The 20093-nt window shown below is 46.7% G+C and overlaps 1 protein-coding gene across 1 annotated transcript in view; it reads left to right on the top strand.

Moving 5' to 3' along the window:
* Positions 1–5283: 5283 nt before the first annotated feature.
* The window catches only part of LOC115481057 (cytochrome c1, heme protein, mitochondrial), a 56631-nt gene continuing 41821 nt past the window's right edge, over positions 5284–20093 (top strand). The window contains exon 1 of the mRNA XM_030220058.1: positions 5284–5405. Coding sequence (XP_030075918.1) covers positions 5319–5405 — 87 coding nt within the window. The 5' untranslated portion in view covers positions 5284–5318. The remainder of the gene's footprint in view (positions 5406–20093) is intronic.

Genomic DNA, 20093 nt, shown 5'->3' with positions numbered 1-20093 from the left:
CAAGTATTGGTGGTTGCATTCAGGTCTGAAACATAGAAATGTGTAGGCAGATAAAGACTATATGGCCTATCCAGTTTGCCAATCCATGCCATCTATTACTCCCTTAGAGATCCTATGTACTTGTCCCAAGTTCTCTTGAATTCAGATACTGTTTTCATCTCCACCAGGAGGCCGTTTCACAAATTCACCACCCTTTCAATGAAGAAGTATTTCCTCAGTTTACTTCTGAGTCTTTCCCCTTTCACTTTCATCCTATGCCCCCTTGTTCCAGAGCTTCCTTTCAATAAAAATAAACTTCCTGTGCATTTATGCTGCATAGATATTTAAATGTCTCTATCATATCTGCCCTCTCCCACCTTTCTTCCAAAGTGTACATATTGAAATCTTTAAGTCTGACCCCATACACTTCATGACAAAGACCACTGACCATTTTTGTAGCCACACTCTGGAGCAACTCCATCCTGTTTATCTTTTTTAAGGTGCGGTCTCCAGAATTGTACACAATATTGTAAACTAGTAAAAAAAGGCCCGTTTCTGTCAGAAATTAAACGGGCGCTAGCAAGGTTTTCCTCGGAGTGTGTGTGAGATATGGAGTGTGTGTGTCAGAGAGAGATTGAGAGAGAGAGAGAGTGCGTGTGTGTTTGTGTGAGAGACAGAGTGTGTGTGTGTGTGTGTGACAGAGAGTGAGAGTGTGTCAGAGAGAGTGTATGTGAGAGAGAGACAGTGACTGAGTGTGTGCCCCTCCCCCCTTTATGGTCTGAGGATCCCCTTCCACCCCCACCTCTCTGGTCTCAGCACCCCCCTCACCCCCTCCCTCTCCCCTGCCCCCTCCAGCCACCCATGTCCAGCGACCCTCCTCCTCCCCTGCAGCCACCCATGTCTATCGACCCTCTTCTCTCCCCTGCCCCCCCTGCAGCCACCCATGTCCAGCAACCCTGCTCTCTCACCTGCCTCCCCTCCAGCCACCCAGGTTGTGTAGTGAATTCTTCGGGGCAGGCAGGAAAGATCCCCGGTCCTGCCTGCCTGATGCTGGATCTGGCGCTGACCCTCCCCCGCTGCCGGATTGTTGTTCAAAATGGCCGCTGAGACTTCCAATGGCGGACTTGCAAGACTTCTGTTGTAGTTTTGGAGACCGCCCTTGTGTCGGTAGCCATTTTGAACAGCGATCCGGCAGCAGGGGAGGGTCAGCGCCAGCAACGGGCAGGCAGGACCAGGGATCTTTCCTGCTTGCCCTGAAGAATTCACTACACAACCTGGGTGGCTGGAGGGGAGGCAGGTGAAAGAGGAGGGTCGCTGGACATGGGTGGCTGCAGGGGCGGCAGGGGAGAGAGGAGGGTCGCTGGACATGGATCAGCTGTGAGGCATGGAATGTTTTTTTTTCTTTTATCGTGGGTTCTGAAGTTCACAGCATAATGGTAACGGTGATGTCAGACCGACTATGCAGCCTAAGCTGAGCAACTCCGAAGGAGCCATGGACACAGGCAGTAAGATTAGAACGTTGGAGGTCAGAATTATTATATAGGATGAGGTCTCACCAGAGTCTTATATAGGGACATCATCAACTCCTTTTTACTACTAGCCATTCCTCTCCCTGTGCACCTAAGCATCCTTCTAAATCACCCCCAAGTCTCGTTCATTTTTCATGCACAAAAGTTCTTCACCCCCTAAACTACCCTTCCCTCAGGTTTTTGCAGCCGAAATGCATGATCCTGTATTTTTTTGCATTAAATCTTAGCAAATATACTTTATACCAGTCTATTCATTTATATAATATTTTTTATTTTATAAAATTGCAGTGCTCAGTTTAGTGTAATATTGATCTTTTATTTAGTTCAAATGTCAGTTAATGGTAGAGGCGTTGTACTTATGTTATGGCAGGTCCATATGTGCCTAGATCTTCAATTGGTGCTGCTGGAGCTGTTCATGTACTTGTGCTGTCAGTGCGGTAAAATGTCTTCATATATGCTCTTCAATATTGGCTGTTCTCTACATGGTGCCACGTTTCGTCTCGTCGGTGTCTTCAGGAGAACATGTTCTTATTTCTATTGTCATCCTCTTTCACGCGGTCAACTCGGGGGAGTTTGGTCATCAAGTTCCTCCCCTCAACCCATCAAGTCCCGGTTGAGGGGAGGAACTTGATGACCAAACTCCCCCGAGTTGACCGAGCAAAAGAGGTTGACAATAGAAATAAGAATATGTTCTCCTGAAGACGCTGACAAGGCGAAACATGGCACTGCATAGAGAACAGCCGATATTGAAGAGCATCCCAAAAAAGTACAAAACATTTTATACTGTTTATCCCAGAAATAGTGGATTTTCCCCAAGTTCATTTAATAATGGTCTATGGACTTTTCTGTTAGGAAGCCGTCCAGACCTTTTTTAAACTCCGCTGCTGCTGATTCTGATGATTATGGGTACGATTATTTTATTCATATTGACCTTATTAATATTTATATTAATGTGCTACTTTAGGACTGGAAATATTTTTGCCATCTGGAAACACTGGAGCACTCTTCTCACTTCATGGTTAATGCTTTAGTGGCAAAAACCTCCCCCTTTGGTCAACCTTAGTTTTTGAACCCATCCAGGACACCCCCCTCTTCTCAAGGGTCCCAGCAGGGGTAGACGAAACCAAAGACTTTTTGCAAACCCCAGCACTAACATTTAACTCCTAACTCCTCCACTACTGTCATTCAGCAATCAGAAAGTAGGAACCCACCCCCTTGAGCTGTATCCTTTACCACCCACAACCTCAGAACCCTCCCCCGATAACTCTGGAGAGTTCTCTCATCAGGGCCGGTCTTAGACAGGGGCGGGTCGCACAGGGCCTTGTGTTTCCAGGGGCCCTGCTGTGATCCCTCCTGCTCCCTGCTATTGCATTTGCCTCTCCTCCCCCGAGCCGCAGGGTGCCTTCCCCCGGCACATATCTGAAGCCACTCTGGTGGTCTAGTGGAATCTTCTGGGCAGGAATGTTCCCCAGTTTTTCCTGCCCGCTGCCGGCGCTGACCCTCTTGCTAACGCATCGCTGTTTGAAAATGGCTGCTGAGGCTTTCAGTGGTGGCCTCGCAAGACTTCAGGCCACTGTTGGAAGTCTCGGCAGCTATTTTAAAGAAGATGTGGCAGTAAGAGGGTCAGCGCTGGCAGCAGGCAGGAACGACTGTGGATCTTTTATGCCCCCCCACCCCGACAACTCCACTAGACCATCAGGGTGGCTTCAGGTATGTGCCAGGAGGGAACCCTGTGGCTCAGGGGAGTGGGGAGGAGGGGAGGGGAGAAGAGAGGAGGGAAGGATACTATTAAAAAAGAAAATCAAGGTAATATCTGTGTCATTTGGAGGGGCTGGTTAAAGTAGTAGTAGTTAAAGGGATACTCTAGTACTATTATATTTGTGCAGAGATTTTATTTTCTCCTGGTAAAGGGCCACTAAACAGACATTATATGAGAATCAGGTGCTCAACATCCAGAGTTTCTGTCTATCTATTTACTTATTTATGGCATTTTATCCTACATTAAACATTAATTAGATTGAAACCTGGGAGCATTTAAAATCTTTTTTTTTTTTTTTTATTCTTCTGCCTATATCAAAAGAAAAAAAGATGGCAAGTGGGAACTTGCTCCTTTTGCTTTGTGAAATGCAGTGGTATATTATAAAAATGCACTTCCCTTTTTTATTATTATTACTATTTCACAGAGAAGGTATTGAATGAGAGAAGGGTTTCCTTTGTGCAAAACTGTCCAGTCAGTCTAAATGTGCCAAGTTGTCCAGTTCAGCACACTATTAGCAGCCAATTTCATACAAAGTTAATTATGTTCAGAGGAAAATAAATCTGTTGGCTTAGGCCGCTTCCTATGTGAATATTCAATCACTGTTTCATTATTGCTACCAAATCCTATATAATAAAACTCACCCTCAACGTTCTGAGGACACTGACGTCACTGTGAGGTCCTCCGGGCACTTCCTTCCGGTTCGAAGCCTTCGTGGTGGTGAAGCCACCGAAAACACTGTGTTGGGGCCCCGCCCTCGCGTCAAACGTGATGACGAGGGCGGAGCAATGGCGTCAGTGGCTTCACAACCAACGACGCAGCAGATTGAAGGTGGCATGCCGAGGTCCGCAACAATGGCGGGCAGTGCCATCAGAACGCCGAAAGGGGTGAGTAGGGCGGGGGGGGGGGGGGAGGTTTGGAAGGAAACTGTGCTAGCGCCCGTTTCATTAACGCAAGAAACGGGCATGTTTTACTAGTATTACATATTAAGGGGATTTGGTTTAATTAATTTACCCAGTCCTTACATGCTCATGATTTTGCTTTTTAAACCTTAAGTAGAGAGGTGTGGTAGCCGCGTTAGTCCATTCTTAAAGGTTATCAATAGAAATCAAACAAAATAAAACATGGAAAAGAAAATAAGATGATACCTTTTTTTATTGGACATAATACATTTATTGATTAGCTTTCGAAGGTTGCCCTTCTTCGTCAGATCGGAAATAAGCAAATGTGGTAGCAGATAGTATATATAAGAGAAACATCAAAGCATCACTTTGACAGTCTGACAGAGTGCTTTGATGTTTCTCTTACATATACTATCTGCTACCACATTTGCTTATTTCCGATCTGACGAAGAAGGGCAACCTTCAAAAGCTAATCAAGAAATGTATTAAGTTATGTCCAATAAAAAAAGGTATCATCTTATTTTCTTTTCCATGTTTTATTTTGTTTGATTTCTATTGATAGCTTTTTAAACCCAAAGGTTTCCTATGATAGCACTGTGCATATTTGAATGTTTTCCTGTACAAGTTTTGCTTGATTTTGTCTTTATTTGAAGTAAAAAAAAAATGTTTTAAACACACATCTTGTCAAGAAGGGGTGGGGCTAGGTGGGACGGGGGGGACCACCGAACTGGTCTGCACAGAGTCCCGCAATTGCAAAGACCGGCACTGTATCTCGTGATATTTTGGTAATGCTCATTATAATAGGGACTGAGGATTACAGTTGTAAGATTGTGACTGGCTTTCATTGTGGAGAAGCAGTATAACAATATTTTAACAGAACAGTATGTATGTATTTGGGATCCACAAATTATTATCATCTCCTCCTTAATCAGTGGGCAATGGTTATAGCACAAATGAAGGATTGCTAGTGAATGGTGGTGAGTAAGGAACAGCGTCAAACAGACCCCACGCCTCACTTCCGACTCCCTCAGGATTCAGGAAGGTGAAGGGCAGTGTCTTTGTACGCAGGCGCAAGCCTGCTCCCTGTCAAACCGGAAGCTGGCCAGAGGTGAGGCGACCGCGCCGTGCTGACGTCACAGGGCGGCTGGAAAGATGGCGGCGGTGTCCCTGGGCCTGCGGGCCTCGCTGCGGAGGGGTCTTCTGGAGCCGGCACGGGCTGTTTGGCCGGTGGTGCCACGGGTGAGTGGGGAGGGGCGTAAGCAGGGGCTGCAGAGGCGGGGAGGAGCTGTGCGGTCTTGGGAAGCCGGGTGTACTCGGGACGGGGGTGAAGGTCAATGGGGAGAGGGCGGCTGGAGGAGCCGGCAAAGATGGTTGGCTCTGGGCCTGTGTGGTCTGTGTCATTCCCAGAGGTGGTACAGGATGGAGTGATGTCTACTACTTAGGTATCCATAATATGTATGCATATATTCGCATGCATTGGAGACCGGCATATGCAAAATTATCTAACGCAAATCTGTCTAGATTTGAGGATGCAAGGTCGTTTTCATTCCTGACTGTTGACAGTTTTGATCCTTTATATTCCCCCCTCCCCTTTTGATCCCTTTAACTTTATGCCATTGTTCCGGTGTAGGTGTCCTAGATTCAAATACTTAAACATTTCTAGCTGTGGTTTGAGTCAATTTTACCCATATTTAATTGTTTTTGTTTTTTTTTTCAATCAAGAAGCCATATTTTCTCAGGTTGGAAATTGTCCATCATTTTAATAGTAATTTCTGCAGAAATGGGAGAGGTCTGGCATGGCTGGCACATTATATAGCTTATCCCTGTGACTTTGTTTTATATTTCTGTTATGTGTTTTAACAAAATGATGTTTCTAATACAAAAGCAATTCTGTATATCTATTTTTAAAACTTTTGTTATAACGCTTCTCACAACAGCAATAAAAACAAAATGGTAATGTAAACGGTGTACCACCTTATTTTCTAAGTACACACGTACATAAGTATTGCCATACTGGGACAGACCAAAGGTCCATCAAGCCCAGCATCCTGTTTCCAACAGTGGCCAATCCAGGTCAGAAATACCTGGCAAGATCCCAAAAAAGTACAAAACATTTTATGCTGCTTATCCCAGAAATAAATAGTGGTTTTTACCCAAGTCCAATTTATTAATGGTCAATGGACTTTTTCTTTAGGAAGCTGTCTAAACCTTTTTTAAACTCTGCTAAGATAACCACCTTTACCATATTTTCTGGCAACCCTTTCCTTTTTTATTTTTTTGTTATAAAAACTTAATAGTGCTGAAGGCTAACAGCTACACACTTTGCTTGCCATGCTTCACTTTAACAACTGGGTAAAAGTAGCCAATAGTAAAATGTATTTGTTGAAGGCTTTACCAGTAATAGTGTCCAGACCATATTACAACAATAGCATTATTTAACCACATAATATTAAACCATTTATAATTTGTTTTATAGGTAGCTTGTAGCATGTGTATATCTAAAGGAATTTGTGATTGAAAATTACAAAAATGTACCCGAGACAGGATTCTGTGTGTGACAGATGTAGTTGTTGATCCTCTTTGTTTATCATAGGCTTTAAAAATCCTCTCTTCCCACAGTGATGAATACTTTGTGCTTGACCAAGTTTATCTCTGACACTCTCTCAGAACTAAGGGTCCTTTATGCTTGTAGAAAAATAGAAAATGATGGCAGAAAAGGATCATATGGTCCGCCTGGTCTTCCTATCCATGCAAAATAAGTTCTATGGTCCTTTCCTCTCCTTACAAATTTGTGTTTGTGCTTGCCAGATGCTTTCTTCATTTCAGGTACAGTCCTAATCGTCACCCTTTCTGTCAAGAATTGTTTCCTTAGATTACTTATGAGTCTACCCCCTTTGACCTTCGTCCTATGCTCCCTTAATTTCAGTTGAAAAAGGTTTGCTTCCTGTGTATTTTATACCATGTAGATACTTGTGTTTATCGTCATCTCTCTCCTCCTGCCTGTCTTCAAAATTATACATATGGAGGAGGAGAAGTAGCCTAATGGTTAAAGCAGCGGGCTGAGAACTAGGGGAGCCCAATTCAAATTCCACTGCAGCACTTTCTATGGAACTTTGGAAGGCTAAGTGCTTTGAAAATGAGCCCCAAGCTTGTGATCTTGGGCAAATTACTTACCCTTCGATTGCCTTGGATCCAGACTTTGACTCTGAGAGCTGCAGGGACAGAAAATTACCTACTATACCTGAATGTACAGTGCTTCAATAGCCTTCAGGCTTTCAGGCAACATATAAGAAACTAAATAAATAAAAATTGACAAAGGCTGCCATGTGGAGCAACTCCATTCTGTATATATTTGTTTGAAAGTGCAGTCTCCAGAACTGTACACATTAAGTCAAAATGAGGTCTCATACAGAGGCAGTATCACCTTTTTCTTGCTTGCTATTTCTCTCATCATGTACCCTGATACTTATCTGGCTTTGTTTCCTCTTTTCTACCTGTTTGGCCACCTTAAGAACATAAAATAAAATCAACCCCTCAAGTTCTGGTCTTTAACGCACAGAAGTACTTCTCCCCCTATACGTTACTGTTCCCTTGGTTTTTGCCACCCAAAAGCATGAATCTGCAGTTTTTAGTATTACATTTTAGCTGACAAATTCTTGCCCATTCTTCAAATTTTGCTAGATTCCTACTCGTATTATCCATATCTCCCAGGATGTTATTGCAGATGTTAATAACACCCTGAAGAGACAAACCTTACTTGACAGCCTTTCTACAGTGTCATTCAATACAGGTTATCCCTTTTTCTTTTTTTTTTATCCCATTATTTTTATTTCTTTTCTTACTACCTAAAAAGGCTTTAAGAAAAAAAATAACAAAGCAAATAATATCAAAAACACAATTCAGCCTGTTATAAACGTAATGAGGGTAATTTTATAACAGGTTGCCTGTGTGCAGTAGCCAAGTTAGGTGCCTTTGTCCAGCCTGTTTTATAGAAAAATGAAGGTGGATAAAGACCATATGATCTCTCCAGTCTGTCCATCCACATAGGTGCCTATGTACCTTTATAAAATACTAGGAGTAAACCAGCAGACAGTGACACATGCTAAATGTATAAAGGGGTCCTTTTATTAAGTTGGAGTAACAAATAGCCTTGGCCCTTACGCAGGTCATTCCTTTGCGCTACGGCTGTTTTACCATAGCCATAACACCCCTCCCCCCTGTTGATTTTGTTTTTTATTTCATTAATGGCTGTGCACTAATGACTATTTTTAAGAATTATCATGGGAGCACTTACTGCCACCTATTTTGTGGAATGTTAGTCATGGGATGTTATCTGTGCACTAACCAGTTAGCATGTAGTAATGTAGATGCACTAACTGGCTATTGTAGGAATGCCCACTCTCCACCCCTAACACGCCCCTTCAAAACAATTAGCGTGCGATTAGAGCGCGCACATCCCCAAACTAACGTGGAATGTATTAGTGCGCCTCACATTGGGCTTTTATAATGTTGTGTTAGACACGTGATAGCGCCTAACGCAGCTTAGTAAAAGGATCCCAAATTGTCTACACTACATTTGTAAATCGTGACTCTATCCAAACCACTCCTGAATAACTATATGCCACTTGGCACTATTGTACTTTACACAGGTAATCCTGGGATAATTTTATGAAAAATCCTTTATTATGTTTCAACATTTTTTATTGATGGTAACTCCAAGTAAACATCTCCAACAAAATGAATATACAGAATTGAAAAATCCTTTATTAAATTACTCTCTATATGTGCATTAAAAATATTTTAGAACATAAAATCTCAGTAGAGTTCTGCTGAGGCGGAGGAACACTGAGATCCCATGACAAAATAACAGAAAAACAAAAAGTGGGAAATAGACCAGGCTAACCAGAAACTAATGAGGAGACTTCAGTTGATGTTAGATAGTTTATTGGTGAAGACTCGACACAGTACCGTGTTGCAGCAGTTAGCCTGCTTCAGGAGTCTTTATATAAAATACGTAAAACCATCTAATGGTCAATAAATGGTGGTACAAGAAGATGAAGTAAGCGACATCTCACCTAATCCAGAATGCACAGATTTTTTTCATAAAGATCTTTTTACAGACCATATTACTTCATCTTCTTGTACCACCATTTATTGACCATTAGATGGTTTTACGTATTTTATATAAAGACTCCTGAAGCAGGCTAACTGCCGCAACACGGTACTGTGTCGAGTCTTCACCAATAAACTGTCTACCATGAATTGAAGTCTCCTCGTTAGTTTCTGGTTAGCCTGGTCTATTTCCCACTCTCATTGTTTTTCAGAATATAAAATCTGCCATACAGGTCAGACCAAAGGTTGCACTAAGAACTCTTTATAAAATAAAAATAGCAAAGTAACATGTTCTTGAAAAATCAATTGCATGTACTACATTACATAAAGAACCTCAACAAATCCACTTGATTTTGAAACAAGGGGAGGGGAAATATGTCAGAAATCGCCCAGTGATATAACTACCATTTGTGTTGTAATCGCTTCTATCACTCCGGGCTTCAACTCAATCATCGGTCCAAAAAACCCCCCAAAAAACAATTTATTTTGACTTCAAACAGTCTCTATTGTAAATTTGTCTTCATTTTTTACATTTATATCCAAAACAAAAACATGAGGATGAAAGCTTGTTCATTTATCTGAAATTGCAAGATCCTAACAGGCACCTCTTTCGCTAGATCTGCTTCTTCAGAGGATCTTCATTCATATTTATTTTTTTTATTTTTGTTACATTTGTACCCCGCGCTTTCCCACTCATGGCAGGCTCAATGCGGCAGGCAATGGAGGGTTAAGTGACTTGCCCAGAGTCACAAGGAGCTGCCTGTGCTGGGAATCGAACTCAGTTCCTCAGTTCCCCAGGACCAAAGTCCACCACCCTAACCACTAGGCCACTCCTCCAGTCTAGAAGAAAGAAACGCTGGTTACCATCCTCAAATCATTGTGGAATTGTGGTCATAAACATCACTGTACGTCGTACTTACTGCGGGGCTACTGCTGTCTATCTTCTCCCACTTGTAGAAAAATATGGCGGCCACTTTTAAAAGGATGCCCACGTTACTCTATTCAATAGCCAAACAAAACAACCATTCTCACATCTGGGTGAAAACTATAAGGCTCATCGTCAATTGGATACAAAATTGAAAAATATCCCATGTCGCAACAATACAGAGGGCATGTAAATATTACTAATCAGAAAAACAACTCCAGTCCAATGAAGTGTTTAAACCTGCTGGTTCCAGCGATTTAAAGCGGTAAATCCACCGTTCACTCTGTAGGAGCTTACGATTCCTGTCCCTGCCTCTGTTGCGGTTTGTGATCCAGTATACAACATTTGCATGAATCGAACCCATGTGATACTTCCATACAGATTCACTAAAGGATACACAGGAGCAATATTCAGCCATAAGTACATGCAAAGATCTCGTTGTTTTCTCTACATATATCTTGTTGCATACACATCGTAACACGTAAATCACACCAGCTTTCGTTCCAGCGATTTAAAGCGGTAAATCCACCGTTCACTCTGTAGGAGCTTACGATTCCTTTCCCGGTCTCTGTTGCGGTTTGTGATCCAGTATACAACATTTGCATGAATCGAACCCATGTGATACTTCCATACAGATTCACTAAAGGATACACAGGAGCAATATTCAGCCATAAGTATATGCAAAGATCTCGTTGTTTTCTCTACATATATCTTGTTGCATACACATCGTAACACGTAAATCACACCAGCTTTCTTACAATTTGTAACATGATAAAACAAGGATTTCTTTCCATCTACTTAACTTCATTAGTGATCATTGTGATAGAACAGGTCTTGCATGAACCACATATATCATGACCACCACCCACTGTCACTGTTCTAATCTGCTGGGGTAACTGAGCTGGACTCAGGAGTTCTTTTAAAATTTTCTCTCAAGAAAAAGCCACTCTAAAATGTTGTTGTTCAAATACAGGATGTGATCATAAAATATCCGAATTTCTTTTTGATTATTTTGGCCACCTCTTCCCCTCAGAGTAAACAGTGGTGGATTTACCTTGAAATCGCTGGACCCAACAGGTTTAAACACTTCAGTGGATTGGGGTTGTTTTTCAGATTAGTGATATTTAAATGCCGTCTTTGTTCTTGCAACTTGGGATGTTTTTCAATTTTGCATCCAATTGAAGACAAGCTTTGGATGAAAACAATAATCAGATGTGAGAATGGTTGTTTTGTTTGGCTATTGGATAGATTAACGTGGCCATCATGTTTTTGTACAAGTACAGGTGGGATAAGATAGACATCGGTAGCCCCTTAGTAAGTACGACGTAGAGTGATGTTTATGACCACATTTCCACAATGATTCAAGGATGTTCAGTGTTTTTTTTCTTCTAGATTATATATAATTGAACATCCTCTGAAGAAGCAGATCTAGCAAAACGGGTGCCTGTTAGGATCTTGCATTTTCAGATAAGTGCTCAAGCTTTCATCCTCATGTTGTGTTGGATATAAAAGTAAAAAAAAAAAAAAAGAGAGAAGAATGGGCAATTTCCAAGATCTTTTCTTCCTCCTTGTTTTAAAATCATGTGGATTTGTTGAGGCTCTTTATGTGGTGTTGGTCAAGTCCAATATCCTGTTTCCAGCAGTGGCCAATCCAGGTTACAAGTACCTCCTGGCAGGATCTCAGATAGGTTCCATGCTGCTTATCCCAAGGGATAAAGTAGTAGCTTTTAATAAGTTCATGGACTTTTCCTCCAGGAACTTGTCCAAACTTTTTTTTTTAAACTGAGCTTTGCTAACTGTTTTAACCACATCCTCCAGCATTGAGTTCTACAGCTTAACTATAGAGATATTTGGGAAATGAGTTCATGATCTTTGTATCATGCATGATGAAAGGCAGGTAGTGGTGTTTTGTACTACTTGCAAAAGAAAATAAGATGATACCTTTTTTAAGGGACATAACTTAATACATTTCTTGATTAGCTTTCGAAGGTTGTCCTTCGTCAGATCGGAAATAAGCAAATGTTGGTAGATGACAGTATATATAAGTGAAACATCAAAGCATTTCAGTGACAGTCTAACAGGATGGGGGTGGATAGGTGAGAGACAGGAAAATATGCATGGAGACAGGAGGGTGACAAAGCTGTACAATGTTATGGTTTATAATGGGCTAGAAAACCCAGATCTTTGTTAAGTCCTGTCTGGTGGGTGTCAAAATATTTAAACATTCTGACTTCAAACGTCTTACGTTTCTGTATTGTTTTAAAGTTCCCTTTCAGGATTCTTACCATGAAATCACTGGTACAGTGTTCTGGTTTTGTGAAGCGCTGCCCCACAGGCGTGACATCTTTATTGGTACTGGCATTTTTCATATGGTGTCTTTGTAAATTAAATCTCTTCTTTAGCATCTGACTTGTTTCTCCAATGTAGCAGCCTTCATTGCATTTTTTTACACTGAATGATACATACCACGTTGGAAGATGAGCACCTGAAAGATTCCTTAATGTTGAATATTTTTCCTTTGTGAATGACCGTGGGGTCCTGTGAAATGTTTTGGCATAGTTTGCAGCTGGATATATTGCAAGAATGTGTGCCATTCTTTTCTTTTTGAGTCTCTCTCTTACTTGGCTTGTGTTTTAAGTTGGGTGGCTGTCGGAAGGCCAGCACTGGTGGGGATGGGAATATCTCTTTCAGTAATTCATCCTCCTGGAGTAGAGGCTGCAGATCTCTTATGATTTTTCTTAATTTTTCCAGTTCTGGGTTGTATGTCGCTATAAGGGGAATTCTGTCTGTGGCTTTTTTTTCTTTGTACTGTTGCAGATTTTCCCTGGGTGTTTTGAAGGAGGAGGCAATATTCCTGGAGATTATTTTGGGGTTGTAGCCTTTCTGTTCAAAGGATGCAGTCAGGATTTCAAGGTGCCTGTCTCTGTCCCCTGGGTCAGAGCAGATATGGTGGTATCTTGTGGCTTGGCTGTAAATAATGGATCTTTTTGTATATGAAGGGTGGAAGCTGGAGTTGTGGAGGTAGCTGCATTTGTGTGTGGATTTCTTGTATATGGATGTTTGTATATAGCCATCGCTGATTGAGACTGTGGTGTCCAAAAAATTGACTTTTTCTGGGGAGTAGTCCATTTTGAATCTGATTGTAGGATGGTATGTATTGAAGGAATTGTAAAATTGTTTCAGAGTTTCTTCCCCCACAGTCCAAATCTTAAAAATGTCATCGATATACCAGTAGTATTTTAGGGGTTTGGTCTGGTATGTATTCAGAAATGTCTCTTCCAGCTCAGCCATAAAGAGGTTGGCATATTGGGGTGCTGTCCTGGTGCCCATCGCAGTGCCCATAATTTGTAGATAGATATCATTGTTAAAGCAGAAATAGTTGTGAGTTAAAATAAATTTGATTAATCTTGTAATGGTTTCTGGTGAGTATTGATGGTCCAGTGTGGATGTTTTTAGGAGTTTCTCACATGCAGCTATGCCATCCACATGGGGAATGTTGCTGTATAGTGATTCTACATCCATCGTGACCAGAAAGGTACTTTACATAGTAACATAGTAGATGACAGCAGAAAAAGACCTGCACGGTCCATCCAGTCTGCTGAGGAGGAAGGAGGTGTTTTAGAGAGCTCTGCTGACTTCCAGTGGAAAGGGAGTGAGACCTAGCTCCCTCCCCAAAGATGAGGAGGGTCCCTGGGGAGAAGGCCTCAGGAAAGTCCCAGGCTATGGGGCCTCCTGGGGCCTGGGACCAGAAGGCCGAAAGGAGTGGCTCTCTCCCTGGTTTGACTACCGGGAGAAGGGAAAGGAGTCCAGTGGACCGAAGGGAGAAGCAGCCCAGTGGAGGCCACCAGAGCATTTCCCCCTCCATGGCCCAGCTTGCGGAAGGTAAGCGAGAAGACAGTGGAGGGGGGAGGAAGATAGTACAGGCCCCAGAAGGGCGCTTCCAAGGAAGGGAGAAGGAAGAGGCGATGGAAGTTTGCCAGAAGCCTTTGCTGGAGGCAGATGAGAGTGAGAGTGAGGAGAGTGGATCGTCAGATGAGGAGTTCCTTGAAGTGAGCTATGACCCTGATGATCCAGCAAGTAGTGTGGTAAATATTGTAAGACGAATTAAGCTGGTGGAAAAAGAAGTAGTGGAGCTAGGAAAACGTCTGAAAATGGCAAGAACTATGTGTAAATGTGCCCCAGCGGAGCACAGACAAATGTATGTTAAAGAGGAAGCCCGGATATCGAAGTTGTTGGGGAAAAAAGAACACTTGTTGAACTGTTTAAAAAGGGCTCTGTGAATCCTTTGAGGGAGCTCTATGTTAACCGAGAAAGGATGGCTTGTTTACCAAAGTCTGGGGGTTCAGGAACACTACAGTTGCAGCAAGCTTCAGTGTCTTCAGCAGCATTAGAATCAAGAGTTGTCTGGGTTCAGAGGTGACCCCACTTTAAAATACATGAGACAGTTGGCAACACAGTCCAGAGCACTTACCCAGCAGCCAGAGGATAAGTAGGCAGTGGCAGGACATGGCTCTGAGGTGGGGGCTGGAGTAGAGATCCTACCTGTGGAGGGGAGGAAAGAACTCAGTAAATTGTCAAAACTCCAGATAATGGAGGCAGCAGAGGGAGACGCAGGTAGCAGCCTGTTTTCTACAGAGGTGGTGGTCGAAGTCTCAGAGGGCTTACCTGCAGTTGTGCAAACAGCAGAGACAGTTGCCGTGAAGGAGGCCCTGTTGGAAAAGGGTCAGCAGAGGCAGACTCCGGTATTTTTGGCCGGGTCTGCAATGGCTGAAGTGGAAACCGAGGCAGCATGGCGTCTGGAGAAGTCCCGCCCACGAAGTCCGGGAGCAGGGGAGGTCTTCCCTGAGCATGGAGTAGCTGGCGGTTTACAGGAGAGGGGTCGGAGAGAGAGGAATAGGAGCGGGCAGCAGCTGGGAGCTCATTTGACCAGCTGTCCATTAAAAGAGGTGAAATCGGGGGGTGCTAACAGCCAGCCTGTGGCGGAATCAGGAACGGACAAGCCATGCCCCCGGGAAGCGCCAGCCATTGGGAGAACGCAGGAGGGACTGCACCAGAAGCAAGGAGGAAGTAACCCGATTGTTGAGAGACTTTCGTTGACTAGAGAAGTGGACATGGCAAGTCCAACAGATGTGCAGCGGGTGGTGGAGCGGACCTGCCAGCGGGACGGCTGGGAGCGAGGAGCCAAGGGGAGCGGCGGAGTTCCGGAGGCTCCGCCCCTGGTGCCGGAGGTTGGAGGGAGTTCGGGGGCGGAGCGAGCAGGGAGTCTGGTATCGCCAGCTGCAGACCTGACTGGGCAGGAGCCAGAGTATCGCCAGGAGACAGAGGAGAGGAGGCGATTAGCCCAGAGGCTGGAGCCTGGATGAGCAGGGACGTTCCAGGAAGTGGAGATGGGCAGGACAATCAGTTGGAGGCAGCCCAAGCAGCAGAACTGACTATGGACGTTGCTGGATGTTTGTCTGAGAGGGAAGGGGACGGGGGACAGCGGGAGGGGGAGGGGGCTGTGGATATTGAGGAAGGGAGAGGGATGAGGGGAGGGGCAGAGGGACAGAAGGGGGGGGGAGGTAGAGGGAAGGGCTGGAACAAGTGTGGAGGGGGGGCAGTGGGGGCTGGGGTCCAAGTCCTTTGCGGCAGTAGTCCAGGGAGGGGGAAGGAAGGAGGGGGGGGAGATCGGGTGGTTTTGAGGGCCCAGGGAGGGGTTGGGGGGGAGCGGGGACAGGGGGTGGACAGCTGCCTAAGCGGCGAAATGTGGTACAGCTGAAATGGATAGGGGAGGGGGCAATGCCCTCCAGGGATTGGGTCTTGAGGCTGGTGATGGGGATGGGGTTTATACCCGAGGACTTTTACGCGTGTATACACCCCATCATCATCCCAGAATATGACTTGAGCTTCATGACCCAGAGGGGGATGGAAATATTCTGGGAAAGGTACGAGGGGGTGAGGGGAAAGGAGGAGTGGCGGGACCTTGGGGCCATTCCAGTCAGCAAGCCGGACCTGATGCAGGCCACCCTGCTCGTGAGAAATGAGTCTATCTCTGGGGCAGATTTAGCCTACTGGCTACAGAGGTACGCGGAGCTGAGATCCCCGCTTACAAAGTTACCGGATCCAAGCAGGGTTTGGGCAGGAGGTTGGGGAGCCCTGGTCAAATTGAGACAGGAGAGCCATGTGGTCCAGCACATTCCCTCGGCTGCCTTTATCGGTCGCGACAGGATACTGTGCTTTTACAAGGGGCAGCCGCGGCAGTGCTTCAGATGTGGTTCGTTTAGGCACTTCAGCATGTCATGCCCAGTGGTAAAGTGTGGAAGATGCGGGGATCAGCACGCCACAGAGGACTGCACCGCGATCAGGTGCAACCTCTGCGGCGGGTTAGGCCATGCATATCGGAACTGCCCTAGGGCGGCCCATAACGAGTGGGATATGTGGGGGAAGGGACAGGGAGGGGGAGTAAGGGAGGAGGGGATAGGGCAGGGGGTGATAGGCAGGGAGGGGCAAGGGGGGGAGAAGGAGGGGATGCAGGAGGGGGGGCAGGGGGCTGGGTCAGGAGTGGAGCAGGGGGGAGAGGGGGAGTGGGTACATGTGCCACAAAGGAAAGGGAAGTTTCGGGGGGGGGGGGGGGGAAACTAGGGGTGGGCCGGGGAGGGGTTGCTGCAGGGGAAGAGGGGAGGGAACAGATTTCAGGAGGAGGAGGAGGATAGGGAGGTTGGGAGGGAGGAGGAAGAACAGGGGGAAGGAGAAGAGGTGGAGTTAATGGAGGAAGAGGGGGCGGCAGGGGGGATCGGAGAGGGCAAACGGAAATATGAGGAAGCACTGGATGAGGGTACTGGTGGTAGGAAGAAGGGCGGGAAGGCTCTGGGGGGAGGGGGAGGGGTGAGGGAAGAGGGAAGGGAGGGAGGGAGGGGAAAGGGGAGTAAGAGGAAAGCTGAGGGGGCCGGGCAGGTGGTGAAGGCCCAAATGCAGGCTTGGGGGGACAGAGTGGAGCTAGAGGAGGATCAGGAGGACTTGGGGGAGGTGGAGGACTCTGAGGAGGGGATGGGGGGGAGAGGGAGGGATCAGGGAGTGGGTCCGGATAGAGCAAAGAAAAAAAGGAAGGAAGAAAGGGGGAGGGGGGTAAGGTGCAGATTGGATGGCTGCGGGGGAGGGGGGGGGAGGGGGATCTGGCAGGGGATGACGTAGACCGCATAGCAGAGGACCTGCTTCAGGGTAAGAAGGGGGTATCCCAGGAGATGAGGAAAGAAGGTGGGAGTGAGCAGACCCGTGACTCGCAATGAGGATGGCAGGCTTAGTGTTGACATTTGCCACGCTGAATGTGGCCAGCATCGCCTCTCCGAAGAAGCAGGGTTTAGCGTATGACTGGTTCGCGAGGGTCCGAGCAGATTTCTTCCTGCTCCAGGAGACTCGGCTGCGGTCCATTGAGGTGATCAGGCGGGCGAGGCGGGCCTGAAAGTGGGGTCCCTCGGTGTGGGGGTTGGCGGGGGAGAGGTATGGTGGGGTGGGGATCTTATTTAAGTCCCACCGGGTGAATATTCAGGGGGTGGGGAGATGTCTTGTTGTGGATGCGATTTGGGAGGATAGAGCTCTGAGGGTGGTGAATGTGTACGGGCCCCAAAGCAAGAAGGAAAGGGTGCTCCTCTTTGGGAAGATAAAGCCCTACCTATACACTTCGCGCCAAGTAGTCTGGGGGGGGGAGATTTTAACACCATATTGCGGAAAAAGGATAGTGGGGGACGATCGGTACAGGTGGGCTATGACGGGGTGAGGCTGGCAGGGATCATGCGGGAGGCGGAGCTGGTAGACGCGCATGTGGCCTTCTGTGAGGAACAGGAGGGGTTCACGTTCTTTCGAGGGCAGTGTAAGAGTAGAATTGATAGATTCCTGGTAAAGAAGGGGGTTTGGGGGGTCCACGAACCGTGGACGTGGACTTTTCAGACCACCACATGGTCCTCCTTCGGGTGGGGGGGGGGGGGGGGGGCGGCAGCGCAGAGGCCAGGGAGGGGGTTATGGTGACTGAATTTAAAGTTGTTAGGTAGCGAGCAGGTGCGGGAGGAGTACCGCCGGTTTTTGGAAGATCAGGTGTCAGTGCAGGGTGCATTTCAGGGTTGGGGGAGTGGTGGGATACAGTGAAAAGACGAATGCGGGAATTCTTTCTCAGACAGGCGAGAAGGGAGGGGAGGGAAAGGACAAAGTTGGGCATGGTGATAAAGAAAAAGAGGGACACACTGATTTCACAAGGGGGGGAGGGAGGAAGAAATACATGATCTCCAAGCACTCCTGGAGCAGGTACAGTACAACCGCTACACCTCCTTGGTGTACGAGCGGGACTTTGGGAAAATGTGTAGCCCGGACCCCTTCGCATGCTGCCGTGAGCGGAGGGCGCGCAGGGTGATGGAGGGGGTGCGGGACGCACAGGGGGTCCTGCAGGACACCAGGGAGGGGATTCTGGGGGCAGTGAGGGACCACTTTACGGCGTTCCTTTCAGCCCAGCAGATCGATATAGAGCAGATGGAGTGTTATGTGGAAGGAACCCCGGGGATAGGTCACGGGGGACCCCAGCTTCAGGCCCTCTTGAACCCGTGGACAGAACAGGAGGTGGAGGAAGCCATCGGGGCGCTCCACAGGAAGACTTCGCCGGGGCCGGATGGGCTAACGACTGAGTTCTACCAGGCCTTTAAGGAGCAGCTGGTGCCGATCCTGGTGAGGGTATGGGGGGCACCACAGTTGGAGGGTTCCTTGACAGAGGCGGCTCTTATCCTACTAAGTAAGGGGAAGGACCCGGCGATGCTGGCCAACTGGCGGCCTATAGCACTGCTTAATACAGATCGGAAAATTTTCACGCGAATGCTATTCCAGAGAATGAGGCAGGTGTCTGGGGATTTGCTGGCAGTCTCGCAAGCATGTGGGGTTAAAGGAAGAGGGGTATTGGAAGCGGCAGCGTGGGTGCGGGAGGGGGAGTGGGAGGGCACGGTAGGCTGTTGGTAACACTCGACCAGGAAAAAGCGTTTGATAGAGTGCAGTGGGGTGTCCTATGGAGCATTCTGGAGCGCTATGGGTTTCCGAAGGGCTGGATAGAGCAATTACAGCTACTCTAATCGGCATGCGGGCTGTTTTCCCCTGGTTAACGGGTGGAGGGGGCAGGGGTTTGAGGTAGGGGCAGGGGTCCGGCAGGGGTGCCTGCTCAGCCCGCTGTTGTATGCATACGCCATCGACCCTTTTATAAGACGGCTGGAGAAGGGGGGGGCGGAGGGACTGGAAGGGGTGGAGGTGGGGGACAATAGCCAGTTAAGGGTCGTGGCGTATGCAGATGACGTTACAGTGTGGGTAGCGGACCAGAGGGAGGGAGGTAGATTGCAGAACCTGATCCAGGAATACTCGCAGGCAACAGCGTCGCAGGTCAATTTTCAAAAGTCCAATAGCCTGTGGGTTGGGGATCAGGGGCTGCAGTTTGAGTTGGGAGGTAGGTTTCCTACAGCTGTGGAACGTATACGGGTCTTGGGGATATATTTCGAGAAGGGGGATTATAGGCTCTACAACTGGGATAGGTGTCTCCACGAAGCGAAGGGGGAGGGTGGATAGATGGAAGGGGTGGAGAATGACCATGGGGGAGCGGGTACAGCTCATCAAGGCACACTTAGTTCCTTTATTTCTGTTCGTCAGTTACATCTGCTTGCTGCCGGAGAGCCGGTACGCGGCCTTGTATGGGGTGTTCTTCCGGCTGCTCTGGGGCAACAGGACGAATCCGGTAAAACAGAATGTTACATATCTGCCTAGGAGGGGGGGGGGGGTGGGCGTGATAAACCCAGTCCTGTTTTTCTGCGCTTTGTTCCTGCAGTTCAATCTGGGGAGGGCGGTAGGGCGGGAGCCACCGGGGTGGGCAAGAAGTATCCTGCAGTGGTGGC

The sequence above is a fragment of the Microcaecilia unicolor genome, chromosome 1, assembly GCF_901765095.1.
Source record: "Microcaecilia unicolor chromosome 1, aMicUni1.1, whole genome shotgun sequence".
NCBI classification, from domain to species: Eukaryota; Metazoa; Chordata; class Amphibia; order Gymnophiona; family Siphonopidae; genus Microcaecilia; species Microcaecilia unicolor.
This window is presented reverse-complemented; position numbering and strand designations above follow the sequence as displayed.